General features: G+C 46.1%; 1 protein-coding gene across 4 annotated transcripts in view; it reads left to right on the top strand.

Annotated features, from left to right (window-relative positions):
- Positions 1-13,498, top strand: part of kdm6a (lysine (K)-specific demethylase 6A) — a 33,069-nt gene extending 19,571 nt beyond the window's left edge. Inside the window, exons 10-30 of one of the 4 annotated variants that reach the window (XM_031873291.1) lie at positions 304-430; positions 1,257-1,355; positions 1,864-2,083; positions 2,461-2,601; positions 3,831-3,923; positions 4,009-4,086; positions 4,878-4,985; positions 5,100-5,486; positions 5,659-6,551; positions 8,544-8,673; positions 8,856-8,961; positions 9,654-9,859; positions 10,013-10,065; positions 10,166-10,240; positions 10,368-10,516; positions 11,135-11,249; positions 11,335-11,522; positions 11,624-11,765; positions 11,843-11,969; positions 12,074-12,244; positions 12,593-13,498. In XM_031873291.1, the coding sequence (XP_031729151.1) occupies positions 304-430; positions 1,257-1,355; positions 1,864-2,083; positions 2,461-2,601; positions 3,831-3,923; positions 4,009-4,086; positions 4,878-4,985; positions 5,100-5,486; positions 5,659-6,551; positions 8,544-8,673; positions 8,856-8,961; positions 9,654-9,859; positions 10,013-10,065; positions 10,166-10,240; positions 10,368-10,516; positions 11,135-11,249; positions 11,335-11,522; positions 11,624-11,765; positions 11,843-11,969; positions 12,074-12,244; positions 12,593-12,628 (3,644 nt within the window). In that variant the 3' untranslated portion in view covers positions 12,629-13,498. The other 3 variants (XM_031873292.1, XM_031873290.1, XM_031873293.1) reach the window with 3 other exon arrangements.
- The last annotated feature ends 1,488 nt before the right edge of the window (positions 13,499-14,986 follow it).

The following is a 14,986-nucleotide window of genomic DNA, read 5'->3' as shown; positions in this document are numbered from 1 at the left end:
GTGTGTGTGTGTGTGTGTGTGTGTGTGTGTGTGTGTGTGTGTGTGTGAGAGAACACCCCCTCCACCTCTTTGTCTGCCTCTTTCCTCCCTTCCACTTCGATTGAGAACTGTGGAAGGACACGCCATTTGTTTTGTTTCAGTCTTTTTCTCATTTGCACATCACACAGAAGTCTTACCGTTTTTCCTAATTCTGCGGCTGCACGTAACAGCTGCTTCTCTGGTGCTCTAGCTCAGCAGCGAGGGCAAAGCCAGGTGTTGTGTCCGGAAGACTCACCCCTGGACTTTTTTGCTCTGCTCCTCCAGGCTGGATGCATCACACGGTGGAGCAGCTGGGGGATAAAGGCACCAAGGACAGCTATGCCATCCAGTGTCTGCAGAAGTCTTTAGAAGCGGACCCAAACTCTGGCCAGTCCTGGTACTTTCTCGGCAGGTAAGACAAACAAGGGTGTGTGTGTGTGTGTGTGTGTGTGTGTGTGTGTGTGTGTTGCAGGGCTAGCCTCTAACCTGTCGGAGCCGGGGAGGTTTTCGGGAGTCCAGATTAGACTGTTTGTTTTACCTAGAAGCCATCTGCCAGTGTGCTGTGATAATCATCTTGGCTACGTGAGCTTTTTGTTGGCTGAATACAGTCTGTAGCGGTTTCTCCTTGGGCCAAATAGGCAGCCTAAAAGCACACAGGCGTTGGAGCGGATGAACATACAACACCCCCCCTTAAGATCCACGCTGTCCCTTTAGTTGTACGCTAGGCTTGGCTACATCCTGGCCATTAAAAAGCTGTCTGTGTGGAACCATGTCAGCGTTGTTCTATTATTTCTAGGGCTGCACGATTATCGCCAACATTTGGATCAGGTTTATTGATTGTTTAACATGATTATTCATTGATTTCAATATGAAAGTTGCAGGAATATTCTCCCCTAAATTTGTAAACTACATTTTAAAGTTAAATCAATCTGGTGCACAAAATTAAGAAGCATATTTTATGCCTGTTTTTTGCTAACCAAAAGTAGCATCCCATTTAATATCACAGTTAACATGATTCACTAAGCTATCTAGGTAGCGTTAGCTGCTAACAGTACCGGTCAGGCCTCTTAGGCTCCACCCTCTTGTCCAAATATGGTCACTTCTGGTTTCAAAAAATCAAGTTGGCCATGTCCAAAATGCCAAACTCACAAACCAGTAGGTCATGTCACGGTCACGTTTTTTAACTTTCCTTTTGTCTCTAATACCTCACGTCGATTTGTCCATCTTCTCCCCTCCAGGTGCTACTCCAGTATCGGGAAGGTGCAGGATGCCTTCATCTCTTACCGTCAGTCCATTGATAAGTCAGAGGCCAGCGCTGACACCTGGTGCTCCATAGGGTAAGGACAGTATATACTGAGATGCATAGTAAAGGTCACAAGCATAGGGGTTAGGGCTGAGTACTGGAACTCGCCCGAAATAACCCAGTAAAAGTATCAAATGTACTCTATTAGTATCGGTATCGCTTTAGAGGTACTGGTATTGTCAGTTTTTGTTAACGATACCGAGCCCTGATAGGGGTGCCAACATCTCGACTTCTCTTAACATCTGTGAGTTTGTGAAAGAGGGAGAAGTCGCTGGTTTATAACAGTTCATCTGTTCTAGGGTGCTTTGTGCTCAGGGCGTCAGTGGCTGTCAAAGCGCCTCGTGAATGTGCAGCAGCTGCAGTGCGACAGAGGACGCAGGGAGAGGGTGGATAACCGAGCAGTAGGGGAGTCAGACGGGATCTATAGATAGATGTATGAAGGGTGGCGTATGTCCTCTTGAGAGTTGGGATGGCTCAGAAAGATAAAGACCTAAATCCAGTAAGATGGCAAGAGAATAATCCCCCTCCTCCTTTGCCTCCAGGGTGCTCTACCAGCAGCAGAACCAGCCTATGGATGCACTGCAGGCCTACATCTGTGCTGTTCAACTGGACCACAGCCACGCGGCCGCCTGGATGGACCTGGGCACCCTCTACGAATCCTGCGGCCAGCCGCACGACGCTATCAAGTGTTACATCAACGCCACGCGCAGCAAGGCCTGCCTCAACACCGCTGCACTCACACAACGCATCAAGCTGCTGCAGGTAGGCCCGGCCTCTACATTAACACCCATCAACCAACCCCCTGCTGTTGTGCAGTATTTTGGTGTGTATGTACGTGTGCGTGTATTGAAGTGCCGTGTTTATTGCCGAAGCAATCAGCTTTTTTTTAAATGCAGATTGTGTTTTTGTCATTTTGATTTCTGACCACTAAAATATGAATGCTAATTCATATTGGTGTTTAAACACATTTTTTTCTCACTTGTAATTGTAAAGCATACCTTCATGGCATTGAACATTTCTGTTATATTCTGTATACAGTTACCTTAAGCACCGCTTATAAGTAAGCAGTAGTCTTTGTAGTGGCTTTCTTGTGAAACCCAAGCTCAGCACTAAAGTTTGTCTTACACAATTTCTCCTAGGCTCAGTTGTGTAACCTACAGCCAGGTAGTCTGCAGAATAAGAGTAAAATGCTTCCTAGTATTGAGGAGGCATGGAGCCTACCCATTCCTGCTGAGCTCACGTCCAGGCAGGGGGCCTTGAACACTGCACAAGCACAGCAGGTGAGACTACAGCCTCTTGGAAATTACTTGAACAAAACATTTTACGAGGACTATTGAAGCTGAGGCCTCGCTCTCATACTTTCAGACGTTTAAATCTGCATCAGACCGTATCGATTATTCCGAAATCCTGGTTTGCAACTTTGCATTCGTGGGCTTCTGGGCCGAAAGATAAAAGGGGATGCAGTCTGAAGGAATTGGAGCGAGGCCCATATTACGATAATCTAATTACCAGAGTGTAGTCGTCCTTCATTGTGCCTCCCCGTGTCACATGACAAGTGTGCAAATTACAAAGCAAAGCTCCAAGGGGCTCGTTGAGTCCCACAGCTCTCATCCTTGATGCGAAAAAGCACAAATCTTGTGCGGTCATTACAAATGTATTTGGCAGAATGCATGCTTAATGGATTCAGTTTACGTCTAAACAATGCATCTATTCAGTGTCATGTATTTGACACTTTTGTAGCTGAATTTTCCTTTTTAAAGAAAGGCTTTAAAAGTGGCACAGATAGTTTTTTACATCTTTGAGAATGAGGCATATCTCAGTCATGCACATTCCATCTGAAGGCTGACCGCACCATCAACATATCAGTTTTATTTAGTCCTCTTATTTTACTCGTTCCAATTTGTTTTCATGCAGTTTTGTGTATTCTAAGCTTTAACATTGACATCATCCTATTTTGATGGACATCATTTCCCTCATCAGCACTGGCTTGATCTGCACACAGAGAAACGGCAGCAAACTGTAATGTAGTTTTTAATAAACACAAATCTTTGCTCATTCAGTGATTGCAGGTTGAGGTGCGATTGATTAACGTAACCAATCGGTAAGCATAATAGATGATGAGAATGTGTAAACAACCAGTGGGAGACCAGAACACATGGTCCGCATGTCCAAACAACCCTCCACTGATGCAACTGATGTTGCATCATCCCACATCTTAATCACAGCATGAATACTCTGATTATGACCTTAATCAACCTCCTTTTGAATTGGATTAAGGTGATGACATGAATCATATTTCAATCGGAGTATTGTCCTACATTCAAATGCACAAATTGTTGTGCATGTTATTGTAGTAAATTTATCCTCCATCGTCACTGTGCAGAAAAGCTTGACTTAATGTTTGTTTGTACTATGTTAGGGCTCATTTTGTACTAGTACTACAAAGCGCTGCTATTATTGTCAGTCCAGCGTGTCCTCACGAGCTGTGTCTCTGTGCTGGCTTCTCTAGGCCTGTAAGGGGGAGGGAGGCCAGCCCGCCAGCAATCACACAGACCCACAGGCCAGTCCTGCCAAGAGGAAACGCACCACCAGCCCAGCTAAGGTACGGCTAAGAATGTTAACGGTACTATTCTGCAGGACAGTTGAGAAGGCGAGACGTGGTCCACATTGTTTTGTCCTACTTACAGGGTGCGGCAGACTCGTGGACAGAAAGCACCAATCAGCCGCCGATCCCCAGCTGGTACCTAACGCCACAGAAGCTTCAGGTAGGAAATGTCACGTTTTATTTTGTTTTTGTATTATCGTGTTAGCATGTAGCCTATGTAGCTACACTGAACCCCCTCAAAAAATGGGTTGCAGTAAGGGAGAAAGAGATTACACAAAGCTTCCTAGCTGGAACGAACCAGGGGTGTTGGTTGGTGTCTTGAGAGAGTAACTTCGGTATGTTTCAACTGGGACCCTACTTTGTCATGTTTTTGTGACTTATACAAATTTGTTTTTAAATATTGGTCCCGTATTGAAGCAGAAGGCTGAAAGAGCTGCGGTGTAATCTTATCGGGCAATTCCTCACAGTCAATTTACATTTACTGAACGTGCTTGTTTTGCACAAAGTGTTATTATAGGGGTCTGACAGCATGATGGAAAAGACTCTGAGAAGTCTCGGTCTGAAATTGCATCGTTGAAATCATCTAAATATTCAGCCATGACATTGAAAATCTATCAGATAACACTGTCGCTCCTCTCTCCAACTCTCACTCACGTTTCCAGCGTTGTCTTCAGGCAACATGACACGATAACAAAGAAAAAAGCCTTCATTTCTCTGTAGGATCCTACAAGTGCTTTTACGTTGGCGGCGAGGCATTGCACGTTAGAATCACACCGCAGTGTTCTCCTTCAACACTGAACCAATTTCTAAAGTGATTGTCCCCTTATTGGTCATCTAGACATAAAAAACGTGGGAAAATTGGGTCCAGCTTGAAAAGTGCCACAATTTCCCTTTACGTGACTTGAAACTGTGAGCTGCTGAATTAATCCAACACTGTTGTTGAATGTGCAGCACCTGGATCACATGCGGACGAATCGAGCAAACCTCAAGCCCCCCCAGGTGCAGATGCTGGAGCAGCTGGAGAACCAGTTCTCCCTCATGCAGCAGCATCAGCAGCAGGTACACACACACACACACACACAACGTAGATTATACCAAACCGCAGTTACCTCTGACTAGTATGTATCCTACGTAAAGCTCCTGGTCTGAGTCTTCTCTCCTCCTCTGTGTCAGATGAGGCAGCAGGCAGCAGCGAGCGGCCTGCCGCGGCCCGGCCTTCCCAATGGTCCTTTGGCCGAGTCCTCCCACCACCACGCAGGGCTCCCCCGCACCTCCCCCCTCAACCACGCAGCCATCCGGCCCCCGTGTGCCACGCAGCCCACCGCCAACGGATCCTGTTCTTCGAGTCCTTCGGCAGGGCCGCTGGGACACCTGGACAAAAATCACACCCTGGGACTGGGAGGTGGTGGCGCGAGCAACGGAAACGTGCCTTACCCGCAGCAGAACTCTCTACCTCACAACTGCACAGCCGCCAGTCACCCCAGCACCAGCAGCACTACCAGTAGTCCCAGTCACGCAGACGACGCATGGAGGAGCCAACAACGCAACACTACCACTCAGGTACCCCGCTGCTTCTCTGGCTGTTCCTCTGTGATTTAAATGATTATGCGCAAGTCTTATTTTCAATTGAAGTCACTGCTTTGTTTTTTGATGTTGAAATGTAACAAAGATCTGTTTTTATGCTTGAACGTGTTGGTCATTGTGTTTTTCTTTGCTCTTCCTCTCGCTCCAGGGGCTTCACAAAGGTCCAGGTTCACATTCGGCAGGTCCCAATGGAGAACCCCTTTTCTCTTCCTCCTCCTCCCCTCAGACCTCGTTCTCTTCCTCTGGCATTCTGAATCAGGTTGGACATTCCTCCGGGCCCTGCACTGCCTCCTCCTCAGCCTCCTCTTTGTCCCCCACCTCCCCCCAGACCACACCCAACCACTTGTCCTCGCCCCCCCACGCCGCTACTACCTCAGGGGTCCACACCAAAGACGCCACGCCTTCAGGGGGCAAAAGCTGCAGCAACGGTGCCGCTGCCGCTTTGCCATCAGGTCCGGAGGCCGCTGTCAGGCATTCTGCAGGGACGCCCCTAAGTCCCAGCACCACCCCCGCGCAGGGATTGACTAATCACGTCCAGCCGCGGGTGACGGACAGCTCTGCTAGCCTGTCTCGGCCCGGCTCTCCTGCCCCCGGCGTGCTCACTTCAGACAATCCTCAGCTCTCCGCCTTGCTAAAGGGAAAAGCCAATGCTACCAGTAATGACGATAACAATAACAGTAACCACGGAGGGCCTTCCTCAGAGAAAATCAACAACGTCCACCCGGGTCTCCACGGTGCCGCCAAGCCAACGTCGGAGCAGTCGTCGTCGGCGGCGGCAGCGTCGCCCCTGCTAGCCGCCGCCACTCCCTCTCCGCGCTCAGCAGACCCTCACAGCACCAACAGCCTCTCCTGCCTTAACAGCCCGTCCAACACCAACAGCCAGGGGCCCACGGTTAATGGGAAGGGGCCGGAGGACTCCCAGAGCCCATTGAAGGTGGAGTCTTCTGGAGGAGCGCAGAGACGCACTGTCCCTGCTGGTCTGGCACCCTGGTCCTCGGTTTCCATCTACCCCAGCTCCAGCGAGGTGCTCAAAGCATGCAGGTAAGAAGCCTGCACGAGTCACACTACTTGTTAAAAGAACTCTTTTTTTTTTTTAACCCCCAAAAGATATTAGTCGTTGAATGTTTAGAAGCCGCTGACTCGTGTGGTTGAGCTCACAGCTTGAAAAATGAGTCTGTGAAATCAGAGGCTGTGTAATTGAATGAGTCGTGTGCAAAACGCTGCTCACGCCGGCTCGTTGTCAACTGAGAAAGACGACGCCGTGCGACACTGAATGTTTGTGGCGGTTACGCAGCAGCGACGCGTAGAAGTGAGTAATGTGTTGATGCTTTCGCTGCGTTCGGGAAGATGACGCGGCATGTTGACCCCACGCCGGTTGTTCTCACCCTCATCTTGTTTGGAGGAAAACTGGCACGTTGTGTCTTTGAGGCTGGATTGCATAACTCCCACCGTGCCGTCGTGAGCCCTGAGCCGAAGTTCATCTCCCGATGTGTGGGTGCAGCTGCTTGCGTTTTGAATCCAGTGGGGAGCTGTCATGGTGCTCTAGACTTGGTCTCGTCACTAGTTTAAGGCCACTCTTCATGCAGGGCGCTCTCCTCCGCCATGTTCACATCTCATCATTCAGACCATCATTATGAGCTGCCAAGTCAGAAAAAAAAAAACAGCCTTCTAGTTGTAATTCAGAGTCGGACAGATACAATTTCTCCTACTTGGCGAAAAGAAATAGAGAAGTGTCAACAAACTGCTGGAGAAATTGGCTGTAGAGCCTCCATCACTGGGAGATGCACCCTGATTTATTCAATGTTAACACTGAATACAATCGGTTCTGTTAACTATACACTGTAAACATGAACCCAAACAAAAGTAGCTGATCTGGGCCTTTTTAACATGGTGTAAATACAATGTTAACCACTTTGCAGATAATGTGTGGACAGTCCTAAGCAGGGATAACCAGAAGTGTTTCCATTCTGCAGACATTGCATGAATGTAGCTTTAGGCACCTGTTGGTTTGCACAAGTTAAAAATATGCAGCAGCCATGAATACAAACATTTAGCTTTCACCCCCTCTGGCATACTCTAGTATTTAACAATAAACACAGGAAATCAGGCATTATTTAGCAGAACTGATTTATTTACAAAAGCTTTACTCGGCTGTGAATGTCCCTGCTCTGCCTCACTGTTTGGTAGTGGTGCAATGGATCAAAACTCAGTACGGATCGTATCAAGGATCAAAAAAGGGAGCAAATATAACTTTTAGAGATCCCTGATCTCTTTTTTTCTGCTGCCGATACCAATTACCGATCATTGATGATCCATATCGTTGTTTGATTATATCAGCTGGTCTACAAGAATACACTCATTTTGTTTGCCACCGTCCCAATAATCCTTTATTATAAGCTAATTCGAGCTAGTGTATATTTTTAATATATTTTTATGTTGCTGTGAAACATCTCCTTCAAACATCTGGATTTATTCAAGTTTCTCACCAACACTACATTTTACGAGATCATAATAACGTTATAATTTACCTTCACCCAATACTCATTTTCACTGAACATGGCACTTCGTTCTCCTGTCAGTTTAAACACAGAGTGGTTATTTACAATGTAACATTATCAGAGATCGGTGATGAGAAAAGCATAAATATTGACGTCCTGATCACATATTTGACTGTATATCGGTGGATACCGATTGTCTGCGGTGCTATTTACCCTGGAGAGGGTAACCTCCGTCTCAGTGTTTCTCAGGTCCTGATTCTGTGAACTAGAATCTTCTCCCTAATGTTGTGTTTTGTGTTTTGAAGCTCAGTGAGGTGACGTAACATAGTTCAGTGTTCTGTGGAAGGGGGGAGGTTTCATGGGGGCAAACTGTGCACTGTGGTTTTTTCGCTTGCAGATGCTCTGTTTTCTTTAGTGGCCTGTTCCGCACACCACGTTGTGTTGCACAGTGCGTCTAGTTGTTTATTGTCAGCGACAGGTGGCTTGTTTCTACCTTTTAGCTGATGAACTGACTGATCTCTCTCTCCGGCTTCAGGAACCTGGGGAAGAACGGCCTGTCGACGAACAGCATCCTCCTGGACAAGTGTCCCCCGCCGCGCCCCCCTCGCCCGCCCTCTCCTCCACTGCCAAAGGACAAACTCAATCCCCCAACACCCAGTATTTATGTGAGTGCAGCCGCACCGTAGAAGGAGAAGTAGCCATGCTGTTATTGTGTGCCATGTCAGATTAACAGCACCTCGGCCACACAGAGCCAAATGCAAACACTCGGCTCCTCTTTGATGTTACGATAAAGCCAGGAGTCAGTCCACGATGTCTGACCGCTCCTGTGTCTCCTCTCACGTTACAGCTCGAAAACAAGAGGGACGCCTTCTTCCCCCCCCTTCATCAGTTCTGCACCAACCCTTCCAACCCGGTCACCGTCATCAGAGGACTGGCTGGAGCACTCAAGCTAGGTACGAGGCTGTGCATCGCACTCTGCATCTAAATGTGTTTGATTTTTGCTGTTATTTGATTTAAACTGCGATGGTGACGGGCAGCTTTGAACATGTGCAACAGGATGTTGCTGTCTGCTCCACTCTCACGTGGCTCTGTGGGTGTGTCTCTAATCATGAGTGTGGAGTGTGTGTATGTGTATATATATGTGTGTGTGTGTGTGGATTTTGACGTGTATTACAACAGCACCACCTGCAAGTGGAGAATGTTACTGCATGTGTTTGCTGTTGAGAGAACTAGTTGGCTTTGCCAAGAATTTACAAACATCTGCTCCTCTATTATAATGACTTGCTGCCCCATTATGTAATGCTCTCATCTGGCAGATTATTCCGTGCTTATTTGTGAAGCAGTTATGTGGCCAAAGTTTAAAAAAGACCAAATAAACATAGAACCACAATGAGGCGCCTAACCCTGCTGCACTACATATGTGAGATTGACGATCACCTCGAATGTTAGTGTCTCACGTTGCTGTCCTTCAATAAGAAGACAACAAAGTGTTTCAAACGTTTATGTACGAATGTCAAGGAAAAGTATAAAAAATGAAAACGCACAAAAGCTTGATTCAAAGAAATCTCTTTTTCTCTTTTAGGTAACTGTTGAAACTAAAACTCCTTCTTTGGCTCCTCTCTTTCTTCCCATCCGCCGCGCATAGATCTGGGCCTGTTCTCCACCAAGACGTTGGTGGAGGCCAACCCAGACCATCTGGTGGAGGTGCGGACCCAGTTGGCCCAGCCCACAGACGAGAACTGGGACCCCAGTGGCAGCAGGAAGATGTGGCGCTGCGAGAGCAGCCGCTCCCACACCACCGTCATCAAGTACGCCCAGTACCAGGCCTCGTCCTTCCAGGAGTCTCTGCGGGTCAGTGGGAGAGGAACACACACACACACACACACACTAATACTGTGTGCAGGAAAACTGATCTGTGCAACAGATAAACCAGAGTTGAACAACAGCTTCTGAAGACTTCCTCCAAAAGTTTCTAATTCTTCCGATGCTTTTTCTTTGTGATAGGAGGAGAATGAGAAGAAGAAGGAGCCGGAGACAGAAGCAGGTTCCTCAGACAGGTGAGTTTTATTTCCTTCTTGTCTCCTCAGATTTAAATGTGCATGCTTTTTTTTTTTTTTTTCCTGTTATTAACTGTATTCAACTCTCATGCGCTCTCAGTGCGATGCGTCGAAGGAAGGGGTCTTTCAAACACATTAAGTTTGGCACCAACATCGACCTCTCTGATGAAAAGAAGTGAGTGAACTGTGTTTCCCTCCACACAAAAACATCTGTATGCATAGACCACCACACATCTTCTCCTCAGGTAGTTGGAAACAAGGAATATAATATTAATATTTGTGCAACCTTTGCCCTCGTCCAGGTGGAAACAGCAGCTTCAGGAGTTGTCCAAACTGCCAGCTTTTGCCCGAGTGGTGTCGGCCGGTAACCTGCTCAGCCACGTGGGACACACCATCCTGGGCATGAACACCGTCCAGCTCTACATGAAGGTTCCAGGGAGCAGGACACCAGGTACACACCGACAGATTAAATACTAGGGCTGTCAAAAATAGCCAATAATGACATTCGAGTATTTGCCCTTAAATAACACATAAGTTCGAACTAACTGACTCCTGTCGCTGGCTTAGAAATCGCTATAGGGTACTTCCTCATTGCACTGCAGCGGGTAGTTTCCTTCCTGCTGCTGTTTTTATTGCACGGCATCTGCAGTAAAGATCACGATATAAAATGTGCGTCGAAGGATCCCACTCAGCCATCTTTTTAAGTGGTCACGTCTCCAGGGATATGGGTACGTGGTTGGTTTACCTGATGTACCGTAGCGCTTGCTGTTAGGACACGAGTTCTCTGCCGTCATGGCGGTTGCTGTTGAATTATTCATCGTTGAGCTCGGCCTAGCGTTACTTTTCATTTTCAATTAATGAAAGTGAGATTGTGCTCGCGAGGCAGACTGCCTCGGCGGTGCCGTTTTTTGTTTTGTTTTTACAATCAGAGTACATTTTCATATTCAAATATGACTGAATATAATATATATTCACATTTAGATTATTCATTGACAATCCTACTAAATACCACTCTGTATTTGTCTCGCTCTGTTAGTAATCCCATCCTTTTTTTTTTTTTTATTCACAGGTCACCAAGAGAACAACAATTTCTGTTCGGTCAACATCAACATCGGCCCTGGGGACTGCGAGTGGTTCGCGGTGCCTGAAACGTACTGGGGCGTCATCAACGACTTCTGCGAAAAGTACGTCACCAGAAATGACGACTCGAGAGTTTCTCAGCCAGCCTCCGGAGACGCGTTTTTAATTCAATTCACCCTCCTCTTGCAGGAACAACATCAACTTCCTGATGGGATCCTGGTGGCCCAACCTGGAGGACCTGTACGAGACCAACGTGCCCGTCTATCGGTTCATCCAGCGACCTGGAGACTTGGTGTGGCTCAACACGGGCACCATTCACTGGGTTCAGGCCATTGGCTGGTGCAACAATATTGCGTGGAATGTTGGACCCCTCACAGGTGAGAAAAGGCACGAGCCTGTAGGCTTTGTAAACTTGTAAACTCCCCCCGATGTACGGATTAAATGACGAGTGCCTCTTGTTTTGTTTTTTTGTCCTCAGCACATCAGTACAAGCTGGCAGTGGAGCGTTACGAGTGGAACAAGCTGCAGAGCGTCAAATCCATCGTTCCCATGATCCACCTCTCCTGGAACATGGCCAGGAACATCAAAGTGTCGGACCACCGGCTCTTTGAGATGATCAAGTGAGGACTCTCTCTGAAACCACAAAACCCAGCAGCTGATGCGACTGTTTCCCAACACGTGTGTTTCTGTATGTCAGGTATTGTTTGCTCCGGACTCTGAAGCAGTGTCAGATGCAGCGGGAACTGCTGCTGGCTGCTGGGAAAGAGCTGGTGTGGCACGGGAGGACCCACAGCGAGCCGGCGCATTACTGCAGCATCTGTGAGGTAAGCACGCGTATCCTAAACCACCACGCCTACATGAGTGGGCTTTTTTTGCTGCATTGTGTTGCAGCGGCACTTGAAACCCTCCCTGTCAACCTCCCGTCCAGGTGGAGGTGTTCGACCTGCTGTTTGTAACCACGGAGAGCAACAGCAGGAAAACGTATGTGGTGCACTGCCAGGACTGCGCCCGTAGGGGGAGCGCTAACCTGGACAACTTCGTGGTGCTGGAGCAGTACAAGATAGACGACCTCATGCAGGTTTATGACCAGTTCACTCTGGTAAGTACCGTGCACAAAACCACCAGCTGTACCAGTCTCACTCAGAACCACAGCGGATCAGTTTAAACACAAAGGAGACTTTTAAAGCTGCAATCTCTAAGTTTTTTGTTTAAATAAATGTCTGTTAACTCAATATCCATCGCCCAAGGAGGTAACAGTTAAACATGCTTTCATGTCTGCAGAGCTCAGTGTGTTCTTCCTGTATCTGTCTACAGGCGAGTCCCCTGCCTTCTTCCTCTTGATGCTAACACTGTTGTTCTGAGGACAGTTTGAACCACAATGGACTTAATCGGAAACTCTCCGGAAACCTCCTCTTTTTTTTTTTTCTTTTTTTTTTCTGATATTCAGGAAGTAAGCCGGCGGTCCTCAAACGGCGCTCTGTAGCGATCCCACAAGGCAGCTGCGTGAATGCTGTGTGTCTATGCAACTTGCCTCCCCTCGGTGGACCGGAGGGGGGTGGCAGCTCCTCCTGTCGTCATGACCAGACTGTTCTACTGCTGGATGAGCTGGACTCCACTAGAAAATACACAAAATCCCACATAAAGAAAAAAGAAGAAGAAAAAAAAGATGAATTACAGTTTTGTACATAATATGTTTTAAATGGCAGCATCGTCACGCAAAGACTACTGACTTGATAGTTTTCCTTTTTCCATTTTTGTATTCTGTTGGTGAGTTTGACACAAGAGCTTTGCTCCCTCCCTCCATGAGACGAGTCGTTAGCATAGCCGGCCTTTTGTATGTTAGATAGACGGGAGAACCACATCAAAAACTCTTTTGTAATGTGAAAAGTTGAGTGAGACATTTGCAACATTTCCCCCCCATTTTTTTTTTCCAATCTATTAAAACATTTAGATTTTATTTTGCTGGAACTACGATGATGTTTTGATTGCTTTGTGTTGGAGAGGAAGTCGTGTAGACAAACAGCCAAGTCACAAAGAAAAAGGGTTGCACATAGACAAGAGAGTGAACTTTAATTAGTTGTCTTTTTTTTATTTTGATGTAAATTTACACTATTTATAAATGCATATTTATTGCTTGAAAATATTTGTTGATGGAATGCTGTAATTTTTTCCAGAGTACCTGCCATTAAATTTGAAGGAGCCTCGTGATTTTAAGCTTGGCCCCTCATACGTTTTCTATAAACATAAAACTGCTTAGTAAGCATTGTACAGAGACCTTACCTTGAAATGGGTTTATTGTTTGAAGGATGTTTTATGAGTCAATAAACAAGAACTGTCTTTATTTACATCTGCAGCTCTGTTGCACTTATTGTTTCTTTTACATAATCCAGGAGGTCAGTGTTGATCGGTGCTCGCTCAGCTGGAGAAGTAGAACCTGGAGCTCCTCCAACGTGGAGAACGGTATCGAAGTGAACGAGCTGTTTGAGGTTTCACTCGATGCGTGATCTCGATCTTTACCCATCGGCATTTGTCCTGATTTTTGGGGCCTAACTGAAGCAGCAGTTTTTTTTTGTTTTTTTTTATTCTATTTTTATCTGAATGAAGTCCATGAGCAGCAGAGGGAGAAAATAATGAATCAGAACAAAGTGGCTGTGAGAAATCAAAAGCTCTTCTGATGTTCCTGACTGTAATCAATGCACGTGCTGTGTCGGGACTCAGTGGGTCGTCTTATTAAACGGTCTGCAGCTCAGTTTTAAGGTTCTGCACAAGATTTACTTTACCGCCTCCTAAAAAAAAAAAAAGACCCGGTGATGCCACGATTTACGGGAGATGAAAAGAGGAACTCTGAAAATTGTCGGTTTGTAAAAGAGGAACAGAAAGCATTTGCTTCCTCCGTGGGTTGACTGGATAAAAAAATAATAATGCAACATGAATAATAAATAATCAAGGGATTATTGTTTTGTGGCCCTTGTGTAACAGTCCTCTGCCATGCTGGATTTAGTCTGACTATCAGCATGCTGTGATGTAAAAACATGAGTTCAGTCACAATGAAAGTGTTGTTGGCCATGCAGGGCTCTAATGTTGGGTGGTTCAGACTCAATCATCTTCAACAACTACTGGATGGATTGCCATTAAATCATTTTGTAGAGAGATTTATGTTTCTCAGAGGAAAGGTCAAACAACATTAGGGTGCATCCTCTAACGCCCCCAAGAGGTTGAACGTTGTGATTTTGTGTAAAACAATAAAACAGTTGGGTGGATCGTGATAAAAGTTCCCCTCGGCATACATTTTAATACCTTTTGACTTTTCATCTTTCCATCAAAAAATACTTTGTGTTTGTGCTAAGTGGCTAATGAAAGCATGCGAACATGCTAAACTCAGATCATGGACATGGTAAACATCATGCCTGCTAAAACATCAGCATGTTAGCATGCCGATCACATCTCCTGTAAAACCACTCCCCGCAGCTCCTTACATCCCCCCTCTCTTTATGCTCCTATGCACTGGAATAATGACAGTAACGAGCTGTGCTGATTGGTCTCTAATTGCTGCTAATAGTGCTTAATGGAGTCCTGATACAACCCACTGTTATGGAACAGTAAAACTCAGCGAACCAGAGGTAGAACCAAGAATTAATAGAATACATGAATATCAGCACATATAAGCCTTGTTTAAAAAAAGAGCTAAAAAACATTTTTCGGCAAAAGTTACTCAACAAATGAAACATCTGCTTGTGAGATGTCTGTCCCCACCACTATATATATATATATATATACATATGTATACATATGTATATATATATATATATACATATGTATACATATGTATATATATATATAT

Source organism: Anarrhichthys ocellatus, unplaced genomic scaffold (assembly GCF_004355925.1).
Source record: "Anarrhichthys ocellatus isolate YVR2014 unplaced genomic scaffold, GSC_Weel_1.0 scaffold71, whole genome shotgun sequence".
In the NCBI taxonomy this organism is placed as follows: domain Eukaryota; kingdom Metazoa; phylum Chordata; class Actinopteri; order Perciformes; family Anarhichadidae; genus Anarrhichthys; species Anarrhichthys ocellatus.
The sequence above is the reverse complement of the archived record's forward strand: the minus strand, read 5'-3'. Positions and strand labels throughout refer to the sequence as shown.